This window comes from Mercenaria mercenaria, chromosome 5 (genome assembly GCF_021730395.1).
Source record: "Mercenaria mercenaria strain notata chromosome 5, MADL_Memer_1, whole genome shotgun sequence".
Taxonomy (NCBI): Eukaryota; Metazoa; Mollusca; class Bivalvia; order Venerida; family Veneridae; genus Mercenaria; species Mercenaria mercenaria.
Genome location: NC_069365.1, coordinates 25,973,959 through 25,998,294, shown reverse-complemented (window position 1 = coordinate 25,998,294; position 24,336 = coordinate 25,973,959). Strand labels below are relative to the sequence as shown.

General features: G+C 34.9%; 1 protein-coding gene across 2 annotated transcripts in view; it reads left to right on the top strand.

Annotated features, from left to right (window-relative positions):
* LOC128556939 (desmoplakin-like) overlaps window positions 1-23,318 on the top strand; it is a 37,993-nt gene extending 14,675 nt beyond the window's left edge. Inside the window, exons 7-13 of one of the 2 annotated variants that reach the window (XM_053542978.1) lie at window positions 4,763-4,843; window positions 5,407-5,811; window positions 6,320-6,503; window positions 7,641-7,775; window positions 9,508-9,570; window positions 12,557-12,667; window positions 21,468-23,318. In XM_053542978.1, coding sequence (XP_053398953.1) covers window positions 4,763-4,843; window positions 5,407-5,811; window positions 6,320-6,503; window positions 7,641-7,775; window positions 9,508-9,570; window positions 12,557-12,667; window positions 21,468-21,752 — 1,264 coding nt within the window. In that variant the 3' untranslated portion in view covers window positions 21,753-23,318. Of the gene's footprint in view, window positions 1-4,762; window positions 4,844-5,406; window positions 5,812-6,319; window positions 6,504-7,640; window positions 7,779-9,507; window positions 9,571-12,556; window positions 12,668-21,467 lie in introns of both variants that reach the window. The other variant, XM_053542977.1, reaches the window with a different exon arrangement.
* Window positions 23,319-24,336: the final 1,018 nt, after the last annotated feature.

Sequence of the window (24,336 nt, the reverse complement as noted above, 5' to 3'; positions counted from 1 at the left end):
AATCTGACTAGCTGCTTCTGTCTCCCTTGTATGATGTATGTATATGCATGTCTGAATAATGCACAGTGAAATGGGATGAAACTGACTAGTTGGTTCTTTCCCCCATGTATGTATGTATGTATTTGCATGTCATAATTATACACTTTGAAGGTGGGAAGAAACTGACTAGTTGATTATTTCTTCCTAGTATGTATATATCTACATACCTCAATGATAAATTGGGATGGTGTAAAAACCTGACTGTCTGGTTCTTTGCCTCTTATGTGTATATATCTACATAATGAATAATAAACATTATTTCACCCTTATATGTATATATCTACATAAGTCGTTGATAAGATCGGTAAGGGGTGAGAAACTGACTAACTGGTTCTTTGCCCCTTATATGTAAATATCTACATAATAGATGATACACTTTATCATGCATTCACAAGGCAGTTTTGGGAGAGTTGGTTATCTTAATTCTTTATTACAGTGTTTTGTACATTATATGATTTCATTTTCATGTCAGAAAGGAAATGGGTCATTTACTGACCACAGGCAATCAGACTTTTAAAGCTGACAACTGTAGGACAAAACATTTTCCAAGTGGGGACCAGAAACCAAGTTCAACAAGCATAAGCAACCCCCTTTTATTAAAATTGTGAAGGGGGCATAGAAATTGTGTCTTTGTTTCATGTAACTTCAAAATAAGGACAAATAAGTACATGTTTTAAAAGACTTGTTTGGCTTAATTTAGTCAGCAAGTTTCATATCGTTCAGCACGACTTTTATGTCGTGTTATTGGTATTGTTTATTTTCTCAACATGACCATTTCGGCCTGGGTGGTTCCAATACTCCCGCTTTCATAGCCTTGGGTATTGTTTAATCACCCCATGGATATGGTGCCTGCTTTTTAATTTTGTCTTTTGACAGTTTCTGTGATACGCAGGCTCCATAACCTCAGATCCCCTTCCTAAATTCCAGTTTGTTTAGTTATGCCCATTGTTTTCTCGTTTGGGGCAAACCCTTTACTTTATCTGGGGACCAAACGCCGCTCTTCATGGAATTACACGCCTCAACACGTGTATCATTGAAGGTTCCATGTTCACCGCCGTTTGAATACATCTGCGGATGTCTCTAAATTGCTTTTTGTACTTTTAGCATGTGTAAATGTTGAGTTCTGCTCAACCCGGGGCTAGAGGGCGTGGACGGTAGCATGCATTTCCACTACCGTCTATGAACAGGCTCAATCAAACCGAGCCTGCAACATTTTCGTTTTTGTCGTGTTGAGCGACCTGTGAAGTTTCCACTTTATTTGATACATCTTGCCCACAGATTGAGATCATGTTCAAACTTTCAAACTTGTAGGAAAACAGAGCCAATTTAATGTCCAAAAATTATCATAATTCAGCCAATACAGTTGACAGATGTATGTTCTCTTGCCTGCAAATAGATATTATGATGATTAACAAGTGTTCAAAGTTTCAAAGCCACATGTTAAATAGTTTTGACAAAACGTTGACTTATATAAAAAATATTGACGAATATTATACCAAAAAGGACCATAATTCAGCTAAAATAGATGATAGAGTTATAGTATTTTGCCTACAGACAGAGAATGTTATAATAAACAAGTGATAAAATTTTCAAAATCATATGTCAAACAGTTAACACAAAATATGAACTGGAAAGAAAACTTTAACAAAGTTTTGTAAGTTAAAAGTGGACATAATTCAGCCAAAATATTTGATGGAGTTATGTACTCTTTCCTAAAACTGGACATGGTGATGGTACCCATGTGTTGAAACTTTTAAAGCTTTATTTCAAACGGTTTTGTTAAAATGTTGACTGGTACGAAAAACATACCGAAAGTGTGACACAGACGCGATGATGAGTAGGACAGCTCTACTTGTTTTTCGAATAGTCGAGCTAAAAAAGAAACTAGTTATTTTTTCCTCCCTGTTGAGGAGAGGGGAACAACTGAGGGGGAAATAATCAGGAAGTGGGGGAAATCCAACAGGTTGATATTCCCCCTTTTAGTTACAAAATTTTAATTTGACCTGAAAAAAAAAACAGACTGGAGGAAAAAAGGGAAAAACTGGGCTGTTGCACCCGTTCAATCAGAAAGTGGTCACGTGTCTATATACTTAGCCAAAAAGGTACACAAATTGAAAATTTAACAATTACCGCGCCGATCTGTTTGAAAAGAGTGTCTTATAGCTGTATAGCGTACGTGATTTATTGACAGCTTTCATCCGTATATGTGCAGTTTGTACCAAATATCAGCCAGCGCTGCAGAGGAGGCGCTAAGAACCAAATGCGAAGCATTTGTCCTTTTGATTTTTTTTGGTGTTTATATGTAACGCTTTTAAATTATCAGCACGTTATCTGTTTTCCATCAGCTTAATAATAAATAGCATGTCTAATATTGTTGAAATATAGGGTCATGAATTGCATATGATATTTTTAATGAAAGGGTAATTTCCCAACAATTTCATGGTCAATGAAATTTGGAATTAAACTGAGTACTCGTACTGTAATCTCTGTGGCAGTCAATATAATTACAAATTGTATGTACTTTTAAGATTTCTTTTTTTTGTTCCTAGTATTAACTTATTTTTGAGAGTTTAGTCACATTCGTTACTTCGACGTTTCGCCTCGCCGACACGAACGCACGAAATAGCAGAAGTCAGCCACCATATGAAACTATTACCATATACACAATCCTAATTTGCTGCAATCTACTTTGCAATCTACTTCCCATAAACAAGTGAGCTGGTAATATAAGTCCTCATTGACATGCTTTTTAAATTTATCAAGATAAATATCCTATTCCCTGAGTATTACATATACAGTTGCATTTCAAAAAAATATAACTTAACATACTAATATATAAAGAAAAACCTTTAACACATCAACAATAATAGAAGGAGCTTCATATCAATGTCCAAAAACATGATGTACATCAGATGTTTACTACCAGAACAGTTATGTTGTTTCCAACTCACGTGACCGATCTCTTTTTATTGTTTCTTTTTACTTATATTCGGTTTCATCTATTTTTCCATTCAAATCAAAACAAAATGTCTGTTAAGCACGCTCGCTACAGTTTCGTAATTTTTTTCTCAATAATAGATTTTGATGAAATGTTTTGTATTAAAGATCATGTTATGATGTATTGAAAAATGAAATAAAAATACTAGGTCACCAGCTTTGTTTCAATTTAATTTTGCCCAAAATATGGTGCTATTTTAAACATTTTTCAAAATTTCTGTAATCCTAAAATATATTTCAGTAAAGTACAATAATCAGCATAAATTTGATTATCTAGCATTTTTATAACGGAAAACAATATATCTATTTGAAACATGCTCCGAGAAATCAAAAGAACATGACTTTGTAAAGAAAGGAATACTTGTTCAGCAGACCCAAGGGCTATTTTTGCATATTTTCGTCAGTTTTAAGATGGTACTTCTGCTATTTTATCGAGTTTCACATAAAAGAATTTAATCAAACTCTGCACATACCTTTGGTTATGTCTACCTAATCTAAAACAAAAAGAAAATTGATAGGTCACCATATTAGATTTCGCTTAAATTAAATTACAACGAGGTGGGGTGTGGCGGGCATTTATACAACGCAGGTTGGTACGAAATACTCTTTCAGTGTTTGAGCAAATGACTTAGAAATATATATATATATAATTATCAAACGTCAGATTTCTTAATAAGCGGATTTTAAGGTGTTTCTGAAGCATTTTGATGGCATAGAACGATGAAGTTTCCGCCCTTTTTTAACAAAACTCATAGTTTACGAATGTACGGTACGGGTACGGTACGGGATTAGAAACAGCTGTGATTCAATGCAGAGTTTGAGCGCTGGTATAAATAACCGACTCCAGTATATGTCGCATTGAAGCAATTTGAACTAAAAGTACTTTAAATGTATATAATTTGTAACCATGGTGATACTTACCCTAACCGTTAGTCAGTATTTTATACATTTTGTACATTAAATGCATGCGAACATACAATAATTTGCGAATCTTTGCCGTACGCGACATTAGATAATCACTTTCGGGCATGCGCCGAAGACCGCACCAACTCTGCAGTGAGCTACATCGATTAATATATGCATTTGAAAATTATATGTATGTATAAAAAGGAATTCACATCATATAAACACTTACATTTTGTCATGTAATTTCACGTCGTATATTCAGTATATATATTATCGAAGATATTTTACATATTCCATGTACAAGAGAGCAGTTTAAATGCAAACGTTCATGCAGTGCTCCGCAATAGATATGGGTCTTTGCAAATGTATAAACGTACGTAAAGGCTGAGCACACACGTGAACATATTAACACAAACGAATGCAATAATAATATCATAGAAATAACAAACAGACATAAACATATATAAATAAAAACGGGAACACAACAGGGTGCCTGCTTGGAACGGACAGTGGCTAAACACCACTGTTTAGTTTGAACTAGTTTATTCTCTTAGGTCCCTGCCATTTTCCTGTATTACAACACAGTGTAAATAAAATTACTTGTAGTGAGATATCAGGCTTATTCTAGGTTAAGTTAACTAGTTAAATAAATTGATTTAAGATTAAGTACGATCTGTTCTGTATTCTTGTATATATTTACTCGATTTTCACTCCACACTAATCATGTTTTCTTCGATTCCTTTATTCGTATATTCAGTATATATATTATCGAAGATATTATACATATTCCATGTACAAGAGAGAGTGAACTCTTTTTCAGTGAAATATCTTTAAATCGTGATTTAAAGAAAAAAGAAACAGAACTTCAAGGAAAAGAGGAGGTCATACAGAAGAAGAATAGGTAACTAATTACTAAACTTCAACCTTCTTTAAACACCTTCAACCTTTAAACTTCAATCTACTTTTCGGATTTATATAGCAGAGAGAGAGAGAGAGAGAGAGAGAGAGAGAGAGAGAGAGGAGGGAGAGAGAGAGAGAGAGTACCTACTCTCAAGAAGATGTCCATATTGCATGGTCTGGTATCTCAAAAACATGTACAGAGCTTAATCGAAAAGATATTTATAAATTTCTCTGATAGCATCAATGTTTATTAAGGACGACGTCTAACGCAGTATATCAGATTAAGATCTAACATGACATTGAAATATTTCTTGCCTGACACATTCTTCAATTGCTAATATTTGAATTAAATCCGTATAAGATTGATAAACTGAAAACCATAAATGGGAACAGCTATAAATATTTTAAGACTTTCATAGTGACAGTTTACCTCCTGAACGAATAGAGCCTTCCTTGTTACCAAGAACACAAGCAACAACAGTCTGTGCATAGACACCTCATTTTATATCAATGTACAACTTTGAAAACAATGTTGTAACAGCAAAAGGATCTTTTTCGTTTTAGTGACATGGAGGCGCTAAACAAGCATATTTCTGACAGCAAGATCTACATAGAAAAATTGCAGAGTCGTATAGATGATATAACTGAGAATAAAGCAAAAGATGACTTGCTGCACAAAGAAACCGTGGAAAGTCTGCTTAGCCGAATAGAGAATATGGAGGCCCAGAAAACACAAGACGACTTGTTGCATAAAGAAACTGTCGAAGGTCTGCAGAGTCGAATTCAAGAAATGTCCGCCGAAAAAACGGATACTGTGAAAAAACTGCAAGCGCACGTAGATGAGGAAAGAAAAAACCGTTTTGAGTTAAGTTATCAGTATAGCCAGCTGATTCAGACAACGCAAGCACCTGAAAACGTAAAGAAACCGTATGACCCAGAACATCAAATACAAAGTTTATTGCTGCTGAGGTATGTGAAAGGAATCTGTCTTTTCGTTTTTATTTTTCTTCAGCGTCGCCATATACGTTGAACATCGGCTCCATATAGAAGTACCTTTCCCTGCATGTCTCAACCAAATTGATCTTTTGATTTTCTGATTAATATTTTGTCTTTAATATTCATTTTTCATAACTAAAAGCGATGCTAAAACAGACGTTTAAGAGAATGCATATCTTGAAGTGTATGAAAGTAAATTAAGAATTCAGGAATACTGTTGACTGAATAGATGTTTTAATTACGCTGTGTTTTCTAGATGTTTAGTATATAATTTTTTACGATGAACTCCTCTGCGTCCAGGGCGTATTGATCGGCGCTCACAGTAAATAGTTCTACTTTAGTTGAAACGATTCAAATGCAGTTGATCATTTATCTAAATAAAATAGAGCACATTTGTATCATATATGAGTTGGCATGAATCGCCTCATTAAAGCAAAATTAACATAGCAACTTGATAAAAACGAAGTCATTCCATGTTTAGACAAGATAAAGAACAACAGACTGAGATCAGTCATTACATAGCAGAACTCAGTGACGAAAAAAAACCTACCAAACTTACGGAGGAATTTTCAGAGTTGTATGATAATGAATGGATTGATGCTTTTGAAGATACATTTAAAGGAAATGAGAAACAGACGGCCGACTTCATGTTGAAACTGTTAATGGTAAGATGTTATTATATTCCTAGTAAAACTAGAAAGAATAAATAATCCCACTACAGAATTGAGTGGTAAAAATTCAATTATTACTGGCCATCTTTAAAAGCTTGAAAATCTGTGTGTAGTTTTTATCTGTTGTTTAACAAAGTTTTAAGAAAGTCAAGTATGAAATGAGGCCTTTATAGCAAATTGAGTCATTAAGTATTTTCTTTGCATTTAAATTAATTTAATACATATTTGCTATATAATAGATATATTATTTAGATAAAGAGTATACATGAACGTAGTGATAATTTCAATGTTAGGTCGAACTATCTTTCAACGAGTGACACCGGAAGTGTTATTTGATGTATCGCAAGTGATATTCTGAGAATTTTTGTTCAGAAGTTGGTCAATCTGAAATTTTACGCAATCAAACAATTGCTTTTTAAAACTGTATCAGTAATGGCAACATATAATTTACTCACCCTATTAGCACAACGTCAAACACAGCATTATGTACTAATCATTATGCCGTAACACTTTAACACTTAAACACTTTATTTTTTAACTTTAAGAAATGTACATCGTTCCATCTAAAGCAAGTCATGATAAGTGACATCAAATATTCCTCAACTTTGGTTATGTATATAATATATGATTATTTTCATTAAATTCACCGCAAGATGATGTGCGCGATAAACCAGTGTTAAGGTTACAATGTAATGAGGAAAATAGTTATAAAATGTTTCCATTTATTAAACAGCGCGCTAATGAGATATGCCGAAACGCATGCTCTAGTAGTTTTAAATTGCTTCAATTTATTAAACAGCGCGCTGATGATATATGCCGAAACGCATGCTTTGGTAGTTTTAAATTGCTTCAATTTATTAAACAGCGCGATAATGAGATATGCCGAAACGCATGCTCTGGTAGTTTTAAATTGCTTCAATTTATTAGACAGCGCGCTGATGATATATGCCGAAACGCATGCTCTGATAGTTTTAAATTGTTTCAATTTATTAAACGGCGCGCTAATGAGATATGCCGAAATGCATGCTCTGATAGTTATAAAATGTTTCAATTTATTTAACATTGCGCCAGTGAAATATGCCAAAACGCATGCTCTGATAGTTTTAACATATTTCAATTTTTTTTAAACAGCGCGCCAATGAGATATGCCGAAACGCATGCTCGGAACACACAAGCGCTATAAAACGAAGCTTTTGTACACTTGTCATCGAGACTGACCCGCCTATGGGAGAAGTGTGTGGTGAAGTACCTGGGAGAATTGCATCGGTTGTATGATTTTTCCATTCAATTATAACTTATGAAAGTTATTATATATGTTACATGTTTTATAACAAGTCACGCTGACATTTTAATCTTAGAGATCTGGTACGCTAAAATTGACCTTTTGACTGTAGGTCTGATTGAATTTAACAATACTCACATGCGTAGAAATAATCGTGGGATATATTTCAACATAGAGCACTTGTGATAAAATCAGACCGCTGAGACTTCCATGAATATTATGCTGTGTTTATATACTTAGTAACAGGCTACTTCAAACTGACAACATGCCTATGTCTTTCATTCATTAGGCCTCTTGTGCCATGTCGGTTTTCCGTCTTCGTCCTGTGCAACACCTCTTAAACCTCTGGTAGTATTTCGATAAAACATCACACCAATGTTTCATTGGGAAAATTTATTTTGAAATTATGGCCCCTTTAAAGTATAAATTTGTCAGGTTTATTTCAAGGTTCTAACTTAGAGTATACTGGAAGGGTAAGTACTAAGTCTACTTGTACATACTTTAAACGTTTAACGTTGGAATGGTTCTTCAACGAGTTATGGCCCTTGAGTTTGATACATACTGTCTACATAGAGAAACCGTCTGTCAGCACATATCTTCTACTTAACTTGTAGTCTAGTGGTCTGGTGGCAACACGCTTGACTGTCAATACTGAAGTTCTGGGTTCGAATCCCGATAAGGCACTGGAAATTTCCGAGACGCTAAAGAGAGTCTCTAATCTAACTAAGATACCAGGACTGTTTTTTTCTGTTGATGTTTTTCATGAAAGATGGTTTAGAATGCAAGGTCATTTCTGCTTCTAAAGCAAATTCTCTTCCAGTTTTCTTTGGGCTCTTTCCCTTAAGTCAGATTGCTCTGTGTATGTACCAGTAGATTTGGCGCCCGGAGTGACTGTCTTTGTATGTAAATTGTTATGGAAAGGACGCTATATACATATGGTGTAGTGAAGATGATAACAATAAGGATAACAGGAATGTTTTGTATGAAGAATAATCGTATAGTGATGCATGTTCTCGGCAATTTCTGCTCGAATTATTTGTTTATGAGTTATGGTCCCTAATACCAAAGTCACACATACGGCGCAAATAGCTACGTCTAACTACGGATAGAAACGTAGTAACCCGTATCGATCCGTACCTGAGCCGTACGGATTGGTACGAATTGATACGGATTACTACTTTAAGGTACGTCTCAGGTACGTTTCAATACGGATAGATACGGATTACTACGTTTCTATCCGTGGCTAGACGTAGCTTTCCGCGCCGTATGTGTGACTGGGGTATTAAACCCCGGTCTTTGCATAATTTATACAGACTAGTGTTCTGTCGTTGGGGCTTGTCAAAATCTATAAATGTTACCTTGTTAAAACCTCCCCTAACAAAAATAACGTTTGATTTAATATCATACATGAAAAAGGTTACCGGTATTTGTTTAATATACAAAACATCCACTTAGATATTATTTTCTGGATTTTATCTCCATTCACAATGTGATTGTAATTGAGTGTATGTGTGTATATCAATCGTACGTTCCAGTTGGGTGTTTTATGAAAGATTAAGTTCGGGTTGGAATATTTACTATCCAGTTTTATAAAAATTAAATGCAATGGATAAAATGTGGCTTATTTTCTCAACAACAACCATCTGGTTGGTTTTGATTTAATGCATGAAATGCATAATGCATTACGATCATATATCATACATTATACATATTTAGGGCTCAAAAGGAAAGAGGCAAGCATCGGACGATAGACACGGAAGAACGAATATAGCAAAACAAGTACGTATTTAATATTTTACTACATATGCTTAGGTTCTATTGTCTCAAACTGCTCTTATATTCCTGAGAATTTTGTAAATATGAATTGTAAGTCGGTTTGTGCATTACATTGATTCATGTTGATTTAAGTTGTCATTTGTGATGTTGTAATTAGACAAATATATCAAAAGAAACATGTAGAAGTGTAATATTTAATTCTACAACAATTATAAGGTAACGTTCAGATACGCCATATTATAGAACCGATAATATAATTGTTTATAATTCAAACAAGAGGGTCATGATGACCCTGGATTGCTCACCAGAGTAATATGAGCTACATGTTTCAAATGTAAACCTGATGATTTTTAGAATTTCTTTGGAACATTTTCCAATGTACAATCAAGTAACCCCTGGGGCGGGACCAATTTGACCCCGGGGGTCATGATTTGAAGAAATTTTGTAGAAGTCTACTAGGCAATGCAACATGTCAAATATCTAAGATCTAGGCCTTTTGGTTTATTTTTAGAAAAAAAAATAAGATTTTCCTATGTAAAATCAAGTGACCCCTGGGGCGGGGTCAATTTTGACTCTGGTGTCATGATTTAAACAAATGTTGTAGAGGTCTACTAGGCAATGCTACATGTGAAATATCTAAGCTCTAGGCCTTCTGTTTTATTTTAAGAAACTTTTTGAAAATTTTCATATGTAAAATCAAGTGACCCCCAGGGCGGGGTCAATTTTAACCCCGGGGTCATGATTTGAACAACTTTAGTAGAAATCCACTAGGCAATGCTACATGTCAAATATATAAGCTCTAGGGCTTCTGCTTTTTGAGAAAAAGATTTTTTAAGATTTTCCTATGTAAAATCAAGTGACCCCTGGGGCGGGGTCAATTTTGACCCCGGGAGTCATGATTTGAACAAATTTTGTAGAGGTCTACTAGGCAATGCTACATGTGAAATATCTAAGCTCTAAACCTTCTGATTTACTTTTAGAAATTTTTTGAAGATTTTCATATGTAAAATCAAGTGACCCCTGGGGCGGGGTCAATTTTGACCTCGGGGTCATGATTTGAACAATTTTAGTAGAGGTTTACTAGGCAATGCTACATGTCAAATATCTAAGGTCTAGAGCTTCTGGTTTTCGAGAAGAAGATTTTTTAAGATTTTTCTATGTAAAATCAAGTGACCCCTGGGGCGGAGACAATTTTGACCCCGAGGTCATGATTTGAACAAACTTGGTAGAGATCCACTAGGCAATGCTTCACACCAAATATCTAAGCTCTAGGCTCCTGGTTTTTGAGAAGAAGATTTTTAAAAATTTTCCTTTCGGTTGCCATGGCAACCAGAGTTCTGCATGGAATTCAATTCTTTGAAAAAATTTTAAAGAAGACTAATCAAGGAACATCCCTGTGAAGTGTCATCAAAATTGGCTTGTTGGTTTAGGAGGAGATGTTGTTTAAAGGAAAGTGTGGACGGACGACGGATGTACAACGGACGGACGGACGCTGGACGGTGAGCGATCACAATACCTCACCCTGAGCACTTTGTGCTCAGGTGAGCTAATAAAAACCAAATCTAATTAACATATATTGAGTCTTGCAAGTCGTTTTGACTAATGACTCAATCAAACCATGTGTCCTATTATTTTCTTTGGTTGCATTCATACTTTTACATATTTTATAGCAATTATAACAGTCTTATAGTGTATCACCGTACTTCAAGTCCAATGTTTACATTGTATTTGATAATGATGGTTAAATGTGATCTTTATGTACTTTCCGTTTTCTACAGATCATAGACAATCATGCTCATAAGTAGACAAAGCATTCTCCAGCTTTTGATAAACCATTTCATGTCAACTGGACTTTGACATTTGACTTTTACATAAAAATAATAGAATGATAGGGGTCATCTACTAAATATATTCAATCATCCAATAAAGTTTAACACGATCGGAAACTGCATCCGGTGTTTTAAAGATCATTGTGAACCTGACATATAACCAAATGCGCGCTTGTCACTGAAAATTGATGTGTTTCAAACCTTATTTCCTGGTAAATATATAACAATCCTAGTTACAGTTTCCATCAAAAAGAGTAGATATGTTTTTCTAAAACTTCAGATTCCTTTATGTCTTAATTTAAACACGAGTCTCTTTTGAATAAAACAAAATCAAAACATGTATACAGAAAGGAATGAATGTCGTGTCTCAGTAGTGTTTATATATTTAATTTTATTTTTTAACACTTTCGGTTGTTGTTATAACAGTTGATTTCCTGTAAAATAAAACACATATTTTCCTGGAAAATTTGACAAAAACTCAGTTTTGATAAAATGTGATATTGAAAACAATTAGAAGTCAATTTCTTGAGTTCTTGAGTTCTAACTCTTACTATAAGACAGCCTTAAATCAACAGTCAAATAATGAGTGGAATAACGTGCTGGTCGATATGTAGTAATATGCGCCTTCCCCAAGATTGCCCAATACTTTTGCGGCAAATGGTTGTATATTATGAGCTGCATAAATTGAAGACTTTGTACTGCCGTCTCTGGTACACTCGGTGCTTATGCACTTATAACCGTCAGAGTGAAACAATTTGGCTTTCATACGTATTGTTTTTAATAAATGACCATTAAATAGTATATCCAATATTCAATGAAATTTTAAGATATTTACTTATAACAGCAAAATTTGGTTGAACATCTTTTGTTATGTAAAAGCACAATGAATGAAATACAATGTTACTGTCTTTCTAATTCAAGTCTATTTGAGTTATCTCTGAAAAGTTTATACCTCTCACCAGAGCCTCAGTGTATAAAAGTTTCTCCAACTTGCTGGATAAAAGTACGTTTATAAAGATAGCAGCCTTATATTTTCTATATGATAAGATACTAGTATATGATTTTAAAGCGGAATGGCGCATTACAATAACATCTCTTTATAACACTAAAATGAAGAGTGATCATAGCATTATCTCAAAACCTTTTCTTAATTTTTCCAGAAAAAAAATATCGAAACGGACTTTGAGCAAACACTAAGAAATGAGGAGAACAAAACTGTCATAGAAATAGGAAAGTTTTTCAAGCAACGACTCTCAGAAGGCGTAGAGAAGGTACTGGATTCAGTATTGATGTTACTTCTTATCATTTGGGATCACGGTGTCCATATATTAACATATACGAGGGCTCTTCAAAATATCGTAGACTTTTTCTCTACATTTTATATACTTTAATGAAGCAAAACAAGAAATATAACATCATGATTTGCAGTCTTTCTACTAAATGCACTGCAAATTTGACGTGATTATGATCATGCATTCAGGAGTTGCGCTTCCTCGAAAACAGTCACTCACACGGACCCGGCGCACGGCGATCATATTTCAACGACGTTAACGACGCCATGCCTTCATTGTGATGCTTTCATTAAGTTTGCAATAATTCATATTTATTAATTTATTTTATAAATTTTCAAGAGCAATACTTAAGTCAAAACAGGTTGTTTGGATAGAATACTAAATATGTATGAACACTTACGACACGCATCTCAGACAGGGTACTCAACGTTAGTACTTGGTCGTTATCTACGGCGTCATACATTGGCGATAACGTCTATTCGCAGTTTTTCCGTTTTCTCCCTCGATGTCCGCTGTTTTAAGCAATTCTGGACCATTTGAGAATCGTTTATATCACTTTAAGGTAAGGACACAGATGACTGAACATTGTAGTTGCGTTTGCTTCATTGAATTATGATTTGCAGTTGCTGTTCGCCATAACTAAGCAACTGTCTTATCATCCATGTTAGTCGATGACGACATTACATGCATTATAAGCAGTAATACTCACTTAGTTCAAACGTTGTTTTCTTCCGTCTCCAACGTCCGAATGACGCCTTACTCTAAATACATGTCGCCCTGACGTGTTGCTGCACTTTGGCATATTTTTGGGAAAAAAATGTATACTTTTAGCTGCGAACATTAGCGATCGAATTCAAATCGCGACAGATCAAAAAGCGACTGCGCCGGTTATACGTAGCTCTGGTAATAAAAACTTTCGACGCGCTTCGCCTATCAGCAAAAACGTTACAAAAATATATCACCACATTACAGAGAGATTCCGAATAACAACGATATATTTCACATTATTATTTACACAATAAGCAACATTTGACAGCAAAAGTGCACGTTATTTTTGAACAGCCCTCGTATGTATACTGTATATGTATAGTATAGATCTTTTTAATCCGGTTGTAGAGGAGTCATTTGGTGTTACATATTTTCATAAACATACACAATCAAAACAAGCTTTAAGAACATCCTTTGGAATTATGCATATACGTTTCATATACGTTGATAAAATTGTTACAAAGTACATCTCATAATACTGCAGTTCTATTTAGTTGTCGGATATTCTCGAACCGCCGGAGGTTTTGGTCCACATCTCGTGTTTTTGGTAAAGAACATTGATCCTTGAACGTTCGTAGTAGGAACTGATAATCAAGACGTCCTTTTCCTGCAAGCGTCTACACGTCGTCTGTACGTTCAAGTAAGTGCCGTTTTATATTTGCTGCGAAATTCGAGGCGCGAACGTTTTAGTTACTTATAACCATAAAAAAGGGACAAAGACATTTAACATGATAAGACATAAAAAGCGCAGTTTAACAGTTAAATATTATTTTTTCTTGTGTGAAAAACATGTTCTTATCAAAATCAAAGCGTCTGCTTGTTATTAGCGTTGCTTGATGATGCGTTAATGGTTCCAAAATACCCGACATCATTTTATCGCTATCAGGTACTGATATATCGGAACCAAATGTCATAAGTATTATTCAAGTTCATTTTATCTTCCTAAGAGTTTGTGCTTGTTTCAGTTTTAGAATGAGAAAGTAGCCAGATCCAGTGCAAGCGGTATCACAAATATACAAACGAATCTTTACGTTATGCTGTAACTATGATAAGAAGTAAAAGCATTTGTCTTCGCCAAGTGGCTACAACTTTTGGTATACCTGAAAAAACTTTGTCAAATAAAATTAACAATAAGTCTAAAAATGGTGCTCGCAGTGGTCCTGGAACTGTATTAATGAAAGCAGAGGAGGTTATGATTGCAGACTGGGCAATTAACATGGCGAAATGGGATTCGGTACAACAAGGGCAGAGATCTTGGACACCGTTCAGAGTATCATTAAAAAGATGGTAGGGCTTTTCCTTTTGTATATTGTCGACCAGGTAAAGACTGGTATTACGCTTTTCTAAAGAGACATCCAGAATTAGCTTCTAGAGCACCTCAACAGTTAGCTAAAGAGCGTAGGCCTACTGTTATTACACACCAAAGTTAAAAGTGGTTTTCTGATTTTTCAAATTTCATGTAAGAAGATTCTCTGATATGGAAAGATCCTAGTAGATGGTTCACCTCAGATGAATCTGGTTTTCCTTTGTGCCCTAAAAGTGGCAAAGTACTTGCTCTAAGTGGTGTACCTAACATGTACAACTTTACTGTTCTAGCCTGTATGAATGCTGTTGATTTATATCTTAGGCCTCTCATAGTCTTTGCTCGACAGAGATTCACGTATAACCCTCTGGAAGATTTCCCAGATGTTATTCTTGGGCGTTCAAACACAGGATGGACTCAGAACTGTTTGCAACTTGGCTCAAAGATGTGTTTTCACCCTCACTTGACGAGAACTGTATTTATAGTGTTATTTGTCGATGGTCATTTAAGTCATTGTATACAAAATACTAACGGCGTCAAACTTTTGCAGAAAAAAGAACGGCATTGTGCTATATTGGCTACTCGTACATGGCAGCTATTTGATGCAACCATGTGATGTGGCTTTATTTAGTGCCTTAAAGGGATCTTGGAAGAAAGCTGCTAGGGACTTTCAGATCAGTACTGTAAATGAATTGTCACCAGGGGTTTTCAAATCTACATGGAAATCCGCTTGTACTGTGGATATTTCTGTGAAAGGGTTTCGTGACAGTGGACTTTTCCCACTTAATCATTCTAAAGTCCTTCGCACACTCAAGATTGAGCCAAGCAAAGTATTCTGCGATCCATCAGTGGTGGTCTCAAGTAGCAGTAGTACAAACACTGTTAGTATCATTCCATTATCGTCCTCCCTGCCCACAGTTGCAGGAAGAGTTTCAGAGCCTGAATCAACATTTGCTCCCATTTCCTCATGTGTCGATGCTACTAGATACATGTACTTTATATAGTTCGACAACTAGCTTTTCCTTAGCTAATACTGTACCAGCAACTTCGGTTGCGTATATTTTAGTTTTCCTTACCGGATCTGTACCAGCCACTCAGACAAAAGACGCTAAATTTTGAGTCTTTTAACCTTAAATCTGAAACTAACGTGTCATCAGTCGTACATGACATACTTAAACTGCAAGTCGCCAAATTATCTTCTAGAAGGTCAAACAAGACAAGGTTGGTCTTGACAAAAGCGATATCATGTAAAACATTTCACGATTTATTAGAAGTGACAGAAGGAGACGGAAGAAGAAACTGAAGGAAAGGAATAGAGATAAAAAGAAAAGGAAGAAAACAGAAAACAAAGGGAAGAAGAAAAACAAAAGAAACCAAAGGAAAGAGAAGAGAAAAAGCTACTTAGGAAATAAAAATTAAAAGAAAAAGAAGAGAAAATCCGGATTAGAAAAATTGACGCACATGTGTAAAAACAATTGACATGTTGTCCATTAGCGAGGAGGAGATAGCTGATCTTGAATTCGAGTGTGTTAAATTGTCCCGGTGATTTCAGTGTCAGGAGTTTTCATAAATCACGTTGATTAATTGTTGTATACAAATTATGTCAGACAGATTTCAATTAATATTATTCATCTAACAAAGCATTGAGTTTTGTGTTCAATTAAAGTTTGAATTTAACCGTTTGTTGATGGTGTCCCAAAGTACTCGATATGTCCCAAAACTGCCTCCGACGGTTGTTATTTTCATCTACGTAAATCGCACTTAATGTGCATATGCCTGCTAGATATTATTCGACCAAAATGATGGGATATTCAGAATTATATATCTCGTAACGAAACAAGCATGTGTAAAATCAAGGTTAAAAATGTTCGTTACGTGTACCAATATACCCGAGAATGCTCTATCAAAATCTCCGATGATTTTAATTTTAGCAATTTATCTTCCTTTATGTAGATGGTGTTGTACCCTTTATTATATATTTTACCGTTATTTAGATTAATACACTTCTACGACAAGGTATATCAAAACCTTACTTTTATGGAGATGTACTCGGTAAAAGCCAAGAAGGTAGTCCCTTTTATCACGTTTAACCAATCGGGAATACATGCAGATGTATCTTTTTAGTCTACTAGGTGTTAAATACTTGTGAACGTGTTTATTTTGATGAAATAAAAACACCTCAAACAATCAGAAAACTTTTCTCACCCCGGCCGTACAAACAAAAAGGTGTGAAATAGGAACATTTGAAAATAAAACACTTTATCAATAACAATTTCGCAAACATTTGTATAACTTAATTATAAAACATCTATTGCAAAACAGTTGGAACTATTTTATGTGCATTTGTTCACAACAGAGCACTGACCCTTGGGACTATGTATAGAGACTTACCCTAAGCATTCTTTACACAATGGAAACAATCCGTTTATATAGTGAAATTGTTGAGTGAACACCCTCTCTAAATCCTAATACTGCCCATGTTATATCAGTGCAAAGAAAAAGTAACCTATCTATGATAAATGCCATGTATGATTACACAGCATCTAACAGTCTTGAAATAGATTTCTTCGATTTTTTTATATTTTTAGATATTTTTCCCATACTTTGACACATATGTATGGGTAGTTGAGATTGTTCTCTTTCCAGCAGTAGCCTTATCAACACATTTCACCTTGTGAAATTCTGTGGGTTTTGACTTTTAAAAAAAATCGTCTATTTGTTGACAAATTTCCACTTATGAAATGGTCAAAAAGCTGCGAACATGCCGCGAACATACCTATTCGCAGGAAGTATTCGCGGGATATTCGCTGCTACCGCGATTGGTTTGATACTAGTTCGCGGGATATTCGCAAGAAGACCAATGATCGCGGCATGGTCGCGAGAAGAACTTAGAAGATTATAATCTTTTGGTAAACTGTTACTGAAGAGCTTTTATAAGAATAAGAGCAGGTAATTGTAGATCAATTAATTTGTAACATTATCTGTAAGGTCACAGTATGAGTCTGATAAGTTAATTACAGCCAGGTATTCTGGACATGTTTAGAAGGAAATCTGTGTGCATTACAGACAGTTTTCATAAGTGATTCTTAGAGGCTGATAGGAATATATACTTTTTTGTGGTAAGTCAGAAAATTTATGTTTAATATCTATACTCATATATATCTCAGTAAACATAAGGAATTTTGAAAATGAAATAGATATGCTTAACCTTTTGCAGAGCTGTATCAGATTATCTAAAAAGAAATATAAAACTAGATTATTTTGACAATTTCTAAGCTTCATAAGTCCAGGAAGGTCTAATACGGGGAGTAGACACTCCGTATAAATCAATACATTTATCTGTATTATGCTGTCGTCTATACCTGTAAATATCGACCAGTCGTTAGCGATCGATATTTTGTTTTCGTCACTATCGATTAGCGTGTAATTAGCATATTACCTCTTGTTAATCATGGAGCTATAACACTTTTTGTTCAAAGGGTTTACCAGTCACATGTTAAATGGCGATAATTAGATGATCAGAGATTGATCTAAAGGGATTCTGAAGGAAAAACAGCATGCGACTGCATGTGGTGACATGCTTAATTATTATGAATTAACATGAGCTCACTTCCCTGAAGAAAAATTTTACCACGTAACTTCAAACCTTTATCAAAGGTCCGATTTTTGTTGGATTTGAATAAATGAAATGGGAAAATAAACAGAAAGCTGACACTTTTCTTAATCTTGTAGTGCCATAATTATAATAACTGTTTATAATGTCAGATTTCTACATACAGAAACAAACATTCTTTTTGAACGCAGAGAATGTTTCAAATGAAATTGTTGTTTAAACTCCAAAAATTAGTTTAATTAATTTAATCTTAAAACTGATGTGTGAAAAATATAATGTATTTAAATTAAAATAACAATGATTTTTTTAAAAAAAAGGCCGACAACGAAGTTACATTTAGTATTCCAAACTTTTAGATAAAACTGCAGAAAATCATCTAGGTCTAACACGCATTTAAATGGTGAAGAACAAAGCAATAGCTTAAACAAATATTTTCAGGAAACAGTTTGAAGTTTCGACTTGCTATTTTCATTAAAATATGTCCTAGTTTTATTGTTCTAAATACTCTGAATCAACAAGGCAAATATCATGTAAAAACGACATCTTTCTCTCTGGGTAAGACAAGCCTAGATTTAGCCATTTTTACAGGGTGAAAAGTAACATTAATGTAGATATTTTCCATTTAAAAACAGATGCAGGCAATAATTTCATGGCAGAACTTTTGTTTTCAACAAAAAATTCAACAAAATAATGCTTTCCCAGATTTTCACTGAAAGGACGAGTTAAACTGTAAGGCGTAAGTGTGTGCGTAATAGCAGAATAACCTACGGCATACGCTTCGATTGGACGACAGCATAAGATAAGATAAATGCCGCATACCAATCCCCGTATCAGTTGTTCCAGATAAGTCCGATAATTAACATGTAAAACTATAACAGATTTGTAGTGATACATATAACTTGTAAGCAGTGTGAAGAAAAACATTGGGATGAACTGAATACATGCACTCAGACACGGTTATGGACATGATAAGTAACAGTTAAAATTCAAACATATTTTATCATTAAAACTTTGTTTAAAATGCTCCAAATATGATATGAAAAAGTTCAGACATTGACAATTTGAATTTGTTACAACCTCAGTGTTCAAGTTTATTCAATTAATTTATATCCCTGATTCCTACTAATTTATTTGTTTTTGCACTTTTTCTGTACATGCTTTTTTGTACACAAGTTCTGTAGAGCTGGTTTTCAGCTAGTTCGCGGGATGTTCGCAGCAACTAGTTCGCGGGATGATCGCAGCAACTTGTTTGCGGGAAGTTAACAGCTACTTGTTCGCGGGAAGTTCGCGACAACTTGTTCGCGGCAAAATTAATTTGCATGTGAAAAGTGAACACCAAACGAACATCCCGCGAACAATTATATTAATTGTATCAAAAGTGTTCGCCGTATATTCGCGGCATGATCGCAGCAAGTGTTCGCGGCAAACTATAATATTTCCGTAAGGGTCACCACAATAAATGTGCTACTTTCCCCAGGGCAATCAATTATTTGATCTTTACATAGATTTGTGTTCAGGTTGCTAATCCATGTGGCAAGTATGCATGCTTTTTTTATGATTAGAGGTAAAAAGTGCATAGTTTGCATGAGGTTTTAGGTCAATAGTCACCTAAGCCTATCATAAAGTCTTTGCGGAGTTGTCTCCATTTTTTCCAAATATTTCATCCGGGATCATTTTTTCAGCTCAAATAACTCTTTTTCAGGAAATGATATTTTAATAATTTTTTAAGTCCTTGTATTTTGATGCAGTTAGCTACACATATATTTGATATAGATAGCTCCTACTTGAAGTTTATTTTCAGTTACAATGCCTACTATGTATGGGAAAATATAAGAGGGAACTAAGTGTTGACTGAAAAAGGGCAATATTTATTTTGCCGAACAATACCTTAACAAATATATATTTTCACATATTTGGGCGAAACATACCGCCCAATACCGTAACAAATATATTTCTTCACATATCAGAGCGGATAAAAAAAAACGTCTTAAGCATATCAAGAAATTTAAATGAAATTACATAAAAGAAACCTTTCAGAGTTAAAAAATTGTCACTTGAAAGAGTAAGTGAAAAGGGTGGGGTGCTGGTAAGATAAAACCAGATATTAGCCAAACTAAACGTAGAAGAAAGAAGCGTGCTTTTCGCTCTGAAACGTTTTCGAAGAAGCATGAGGAAAATGCGGTTTAGTACATACATTAACATAATTAAGAATGGGATCTATTCGCCCAAATGCACAACGACATAAATAATTTTATCTACCTATAAAATACATTTGTTTATTTCTACATGAAGTCATCAATTTTAGAAAAAAAAATACACTTTTCCTATCATTTATAAAGCAAAATAGTTAAAATGACCACCCCGCTGTTAATATTTTGACACCCTTTCGAAAGAACCTTAGGTGATCTCACAAGCGGGATTCTATTGTATATAGTCTAACTTTCTTATAATATTAAGAAAGGTGCTGCTAGGAAATACCATAATATCATCATGATAAGCTCTTTAATAACTTCAAACGTGTCATAAAAAAAAAAAAAAAAAAAAAATAAAAACCTTTTTTCTGTAAAACTCATCGACCTTTTAATGACTCAAATATTATCAAAAAAAAAAACAATATTTCAATGAGAAGAAATGTACGAATTTGAATTTGCAATATAACAACTTCGCTCTGCTTGAGATCCATATATCGTTCGGCAAAATCAATCTTTGACTAACTTTATGCTCCCGTATACACCGGCAGACAATGTATAACTTGCAATATACCATATACCCGAATCTCTTGTTACTGGCAGCAACTTCAAAGTGATACATAAGATGGCCAAACTTGTTATTTAATGATTGCCACATCATTTGCCGACTTTACTGATAGTGATCAGATAGTATATTTTAAAGTGAGACCTAGTCTTCTATTATTTTGACTTGCTTGGTTGGGTTCTATGCTTCAAAGGGATCTTTTCTAGATTTTATTGAGAATCTCGGATACATTTCATAAACGTTTAAAACAGAGTAGATGAGTAGATGAGTACATCTACTAGTATATAATGATAAAACAGAGTTACAAAGTGTATTTTACAGTTTCATTGTTGTGTTTTCAGGTAGGAACTGAGATCATAATGGAAGAACAAAGTATAAACCAATGCTCGAAGTCTGTTGTAGCGTACATTCAGAAGTGTATGAATATCTGCTGGTCAATGTGCAGACACGTGCCACCCGTGCATGTTGACTTCCCTGATATTTCTGGAGACATTCCCTTCGATACGAATAAATACAAACCCTATACGAAAAGCGGTAAATATGTACAGTATATTGTCTGGCCTGCAGTGTATCTTCATGAAGGTGGACCTTTGTTGTGTAAGGGTATTGCTCAAGGAAGAAATTAAACAATAAATGTGATATGTCACTAGCATACACGTATGACGGTTTCAGATTTCGGATTTCGGTGTGATTGAAAAACCATGCTCATGAATATAATTACTTGTATATAATTCTAAAACATCATCGTCAGAGTAGGAAAGTATGAAGGAGTGGATCTTAAAGCCGTTGTTACAAGTTTTCTAGTATTTGAATGTTGTAGTCTTAATGAAATTATAATTGTTGGACAGCATTTTAATTAATCTCCTGCTGCTTCTGTTGTAAACCTATATCATTTTGATTGCAATATAATAGTAAAATTGAACGTAAAACAGTGTAAATTGATAGAAAATGCACCAGTTACGTGCTATAAATCTAAATATGTTCATCAAAATAATTCAATATTTTTAAACATCGTTTTAAATGGTAGTTAACCGCCTCCATAGCCTAGTGGTAGTTCGATCCCCAGTCGCGTCATACCAAAGACGTAAAACAAATGGTACCAGTAGCTCCCTAGCTTGGCGCTCAGCATTAAAAACAGGAAACAAGACTGTATTTAGAACGTTTATGAGGGCAACGCTGTTCGGAGCAGTATACTCTAAAAGACATCTGTGAAGCTGACGACGTTAATTAAGCAAATCTATTCAGGGATTCAGCGGATAGAGTTAATCATTCAAAACCAACCTTGATCATTTTATCTGTTCACTGGAAATATGTCTACCATGTTTTATGATCTTAGGTCAAGCTGGTTTCAAAACATCGATCTAAAACGGTTTTTATGAAATCATTTACAGTGACCTTATGAGCCTACGACCCAAAAGCGACCGTTCAGGGCCGTTCATGACGATGAGCAATTGTGCCAGTCAAATTAGATGACTGTAGATCAAGGCTGACTCACAATATTGAGCGGAAACAGATTATGTATTTATCAATCATTGTTCAAATGCAATTAATTTCTTTCTGTTTCCATGGTAACGGCGAAAATATAGCCATAAAACCTCAGTTTTGTATTATCAAAACAAAATCTTTGTCATTTTCTCATATTTTATTTTTTATCTTATTTTACTTTATGTAGTTTGTACTATATTACTTGTATTTCATCCACCACAACACACTAGAAGATTGTTGTTATTTCCCTACCAGTGTTTAGCCGGAGGGGTCTTATGTGTTGCCCCCATATGCCTGTCAGTCCGTCAGTCATGCAAAGTGGGATACTGTGATAGCTTTAAAAGTACAATATAATTTTTCATGAAACATGGTACATAGATGGATGGCAATGTGGAGAATGCCAAAATCATTTAAATTTGTTGTTATGGCAACTAATGTGGTTGCTATGGCAACAACTAGTTTAATAACATGACAAAAAAGTGTCATCCTGCTATGTTTTTGAAATAATGGAGATTGTTTCTCGACAAATTGTACATAGATAGAAAGAAAAATTAAGAACATAATAGTTATCTTATTAGGCATTTTTACACCCGTTCGTCTGTCTGTATGTCTGTCCATCAGTCAAAAATGGTGAATTTTTCTATAACTTTAGAATAACAAATTTTAAAGATTTCTTAATGAAACCTGGTTTATAAATGGAAAGTAGTTTGGAGAATATGCAGGTCCTTTATCTTAATTTCTGTGCAAACATTGTGGTCTCTGTGACACCAAATATGATAAATACCCTTTTCGAATAGGGGCTTAAAATGCACTTATTACTAAAAAAGATTATAGCGACGGGCTAGTGGACTGTCACAATATTTGCATAATACATTGGTCAGATAATTACTGATTATGCAATACATACTGTGTAACTGAGAAGAATATGTCTGCAAATATTGAAGTTGCCTTTGTGGCTAAACTTGGAAAACAAATAGTAACTATTCTGTGATATATACAACTCAACAAAGTGATGTATCAGTAAACACTATCACAAGATGGTAGACAACATGAGTAAACTTCTTACATAAGGCGGTATAGAGAATTTCAGCACTTGGCATTTCACTTTCCTCAACAGCCTTTGTATAGTTTGCACATGTATTTGAGGGGCTATTGAGGCAAGAATACCAGAAAGGTTCTAATTTGTCAAAATACCTCTGGTCAGCTTCATTCCCCTTGACTTAAAATCTCAGGAAATGCCTATTTCACATTTGGCCTGCGATGCGTCTGTGGAGCCCGTAGACTAACCTATCCTCCTTTCCTTGCGCACTCTGTGTGGAGGCAGAAGGCGGCAGTGTGATTTTCGTTCGGATTTACGGGCTCCGCAGCCTCTACGATTTTGTTATATAAATTTGAAAAAATCCTAAGCCCGTAGCCGGTAGACATGTTGCAGGTGGCATTGCACAATCCCTGCATCCCTGCACGGGCATCGTTAGGAGCATGCTTTTCGTGCAGCCAACGCAAAATTTTCCGTGGACATGGTACCCAAAATATATCGTACGAATATTGTAGACTCGTGGATCCTTCGCAAGTCTCTCGCATAGCTGCCGCAAGGTTGCCGCTCGGTACCTATGCATTACCCTTGAAATCGCACAGATGTTGAACAATTATTTTGCGACAACCCTACAGCGGACGTAACGTTGCCATGTAGCGGCCTTCATATGGGCAAAACATTTTTCAGATAGT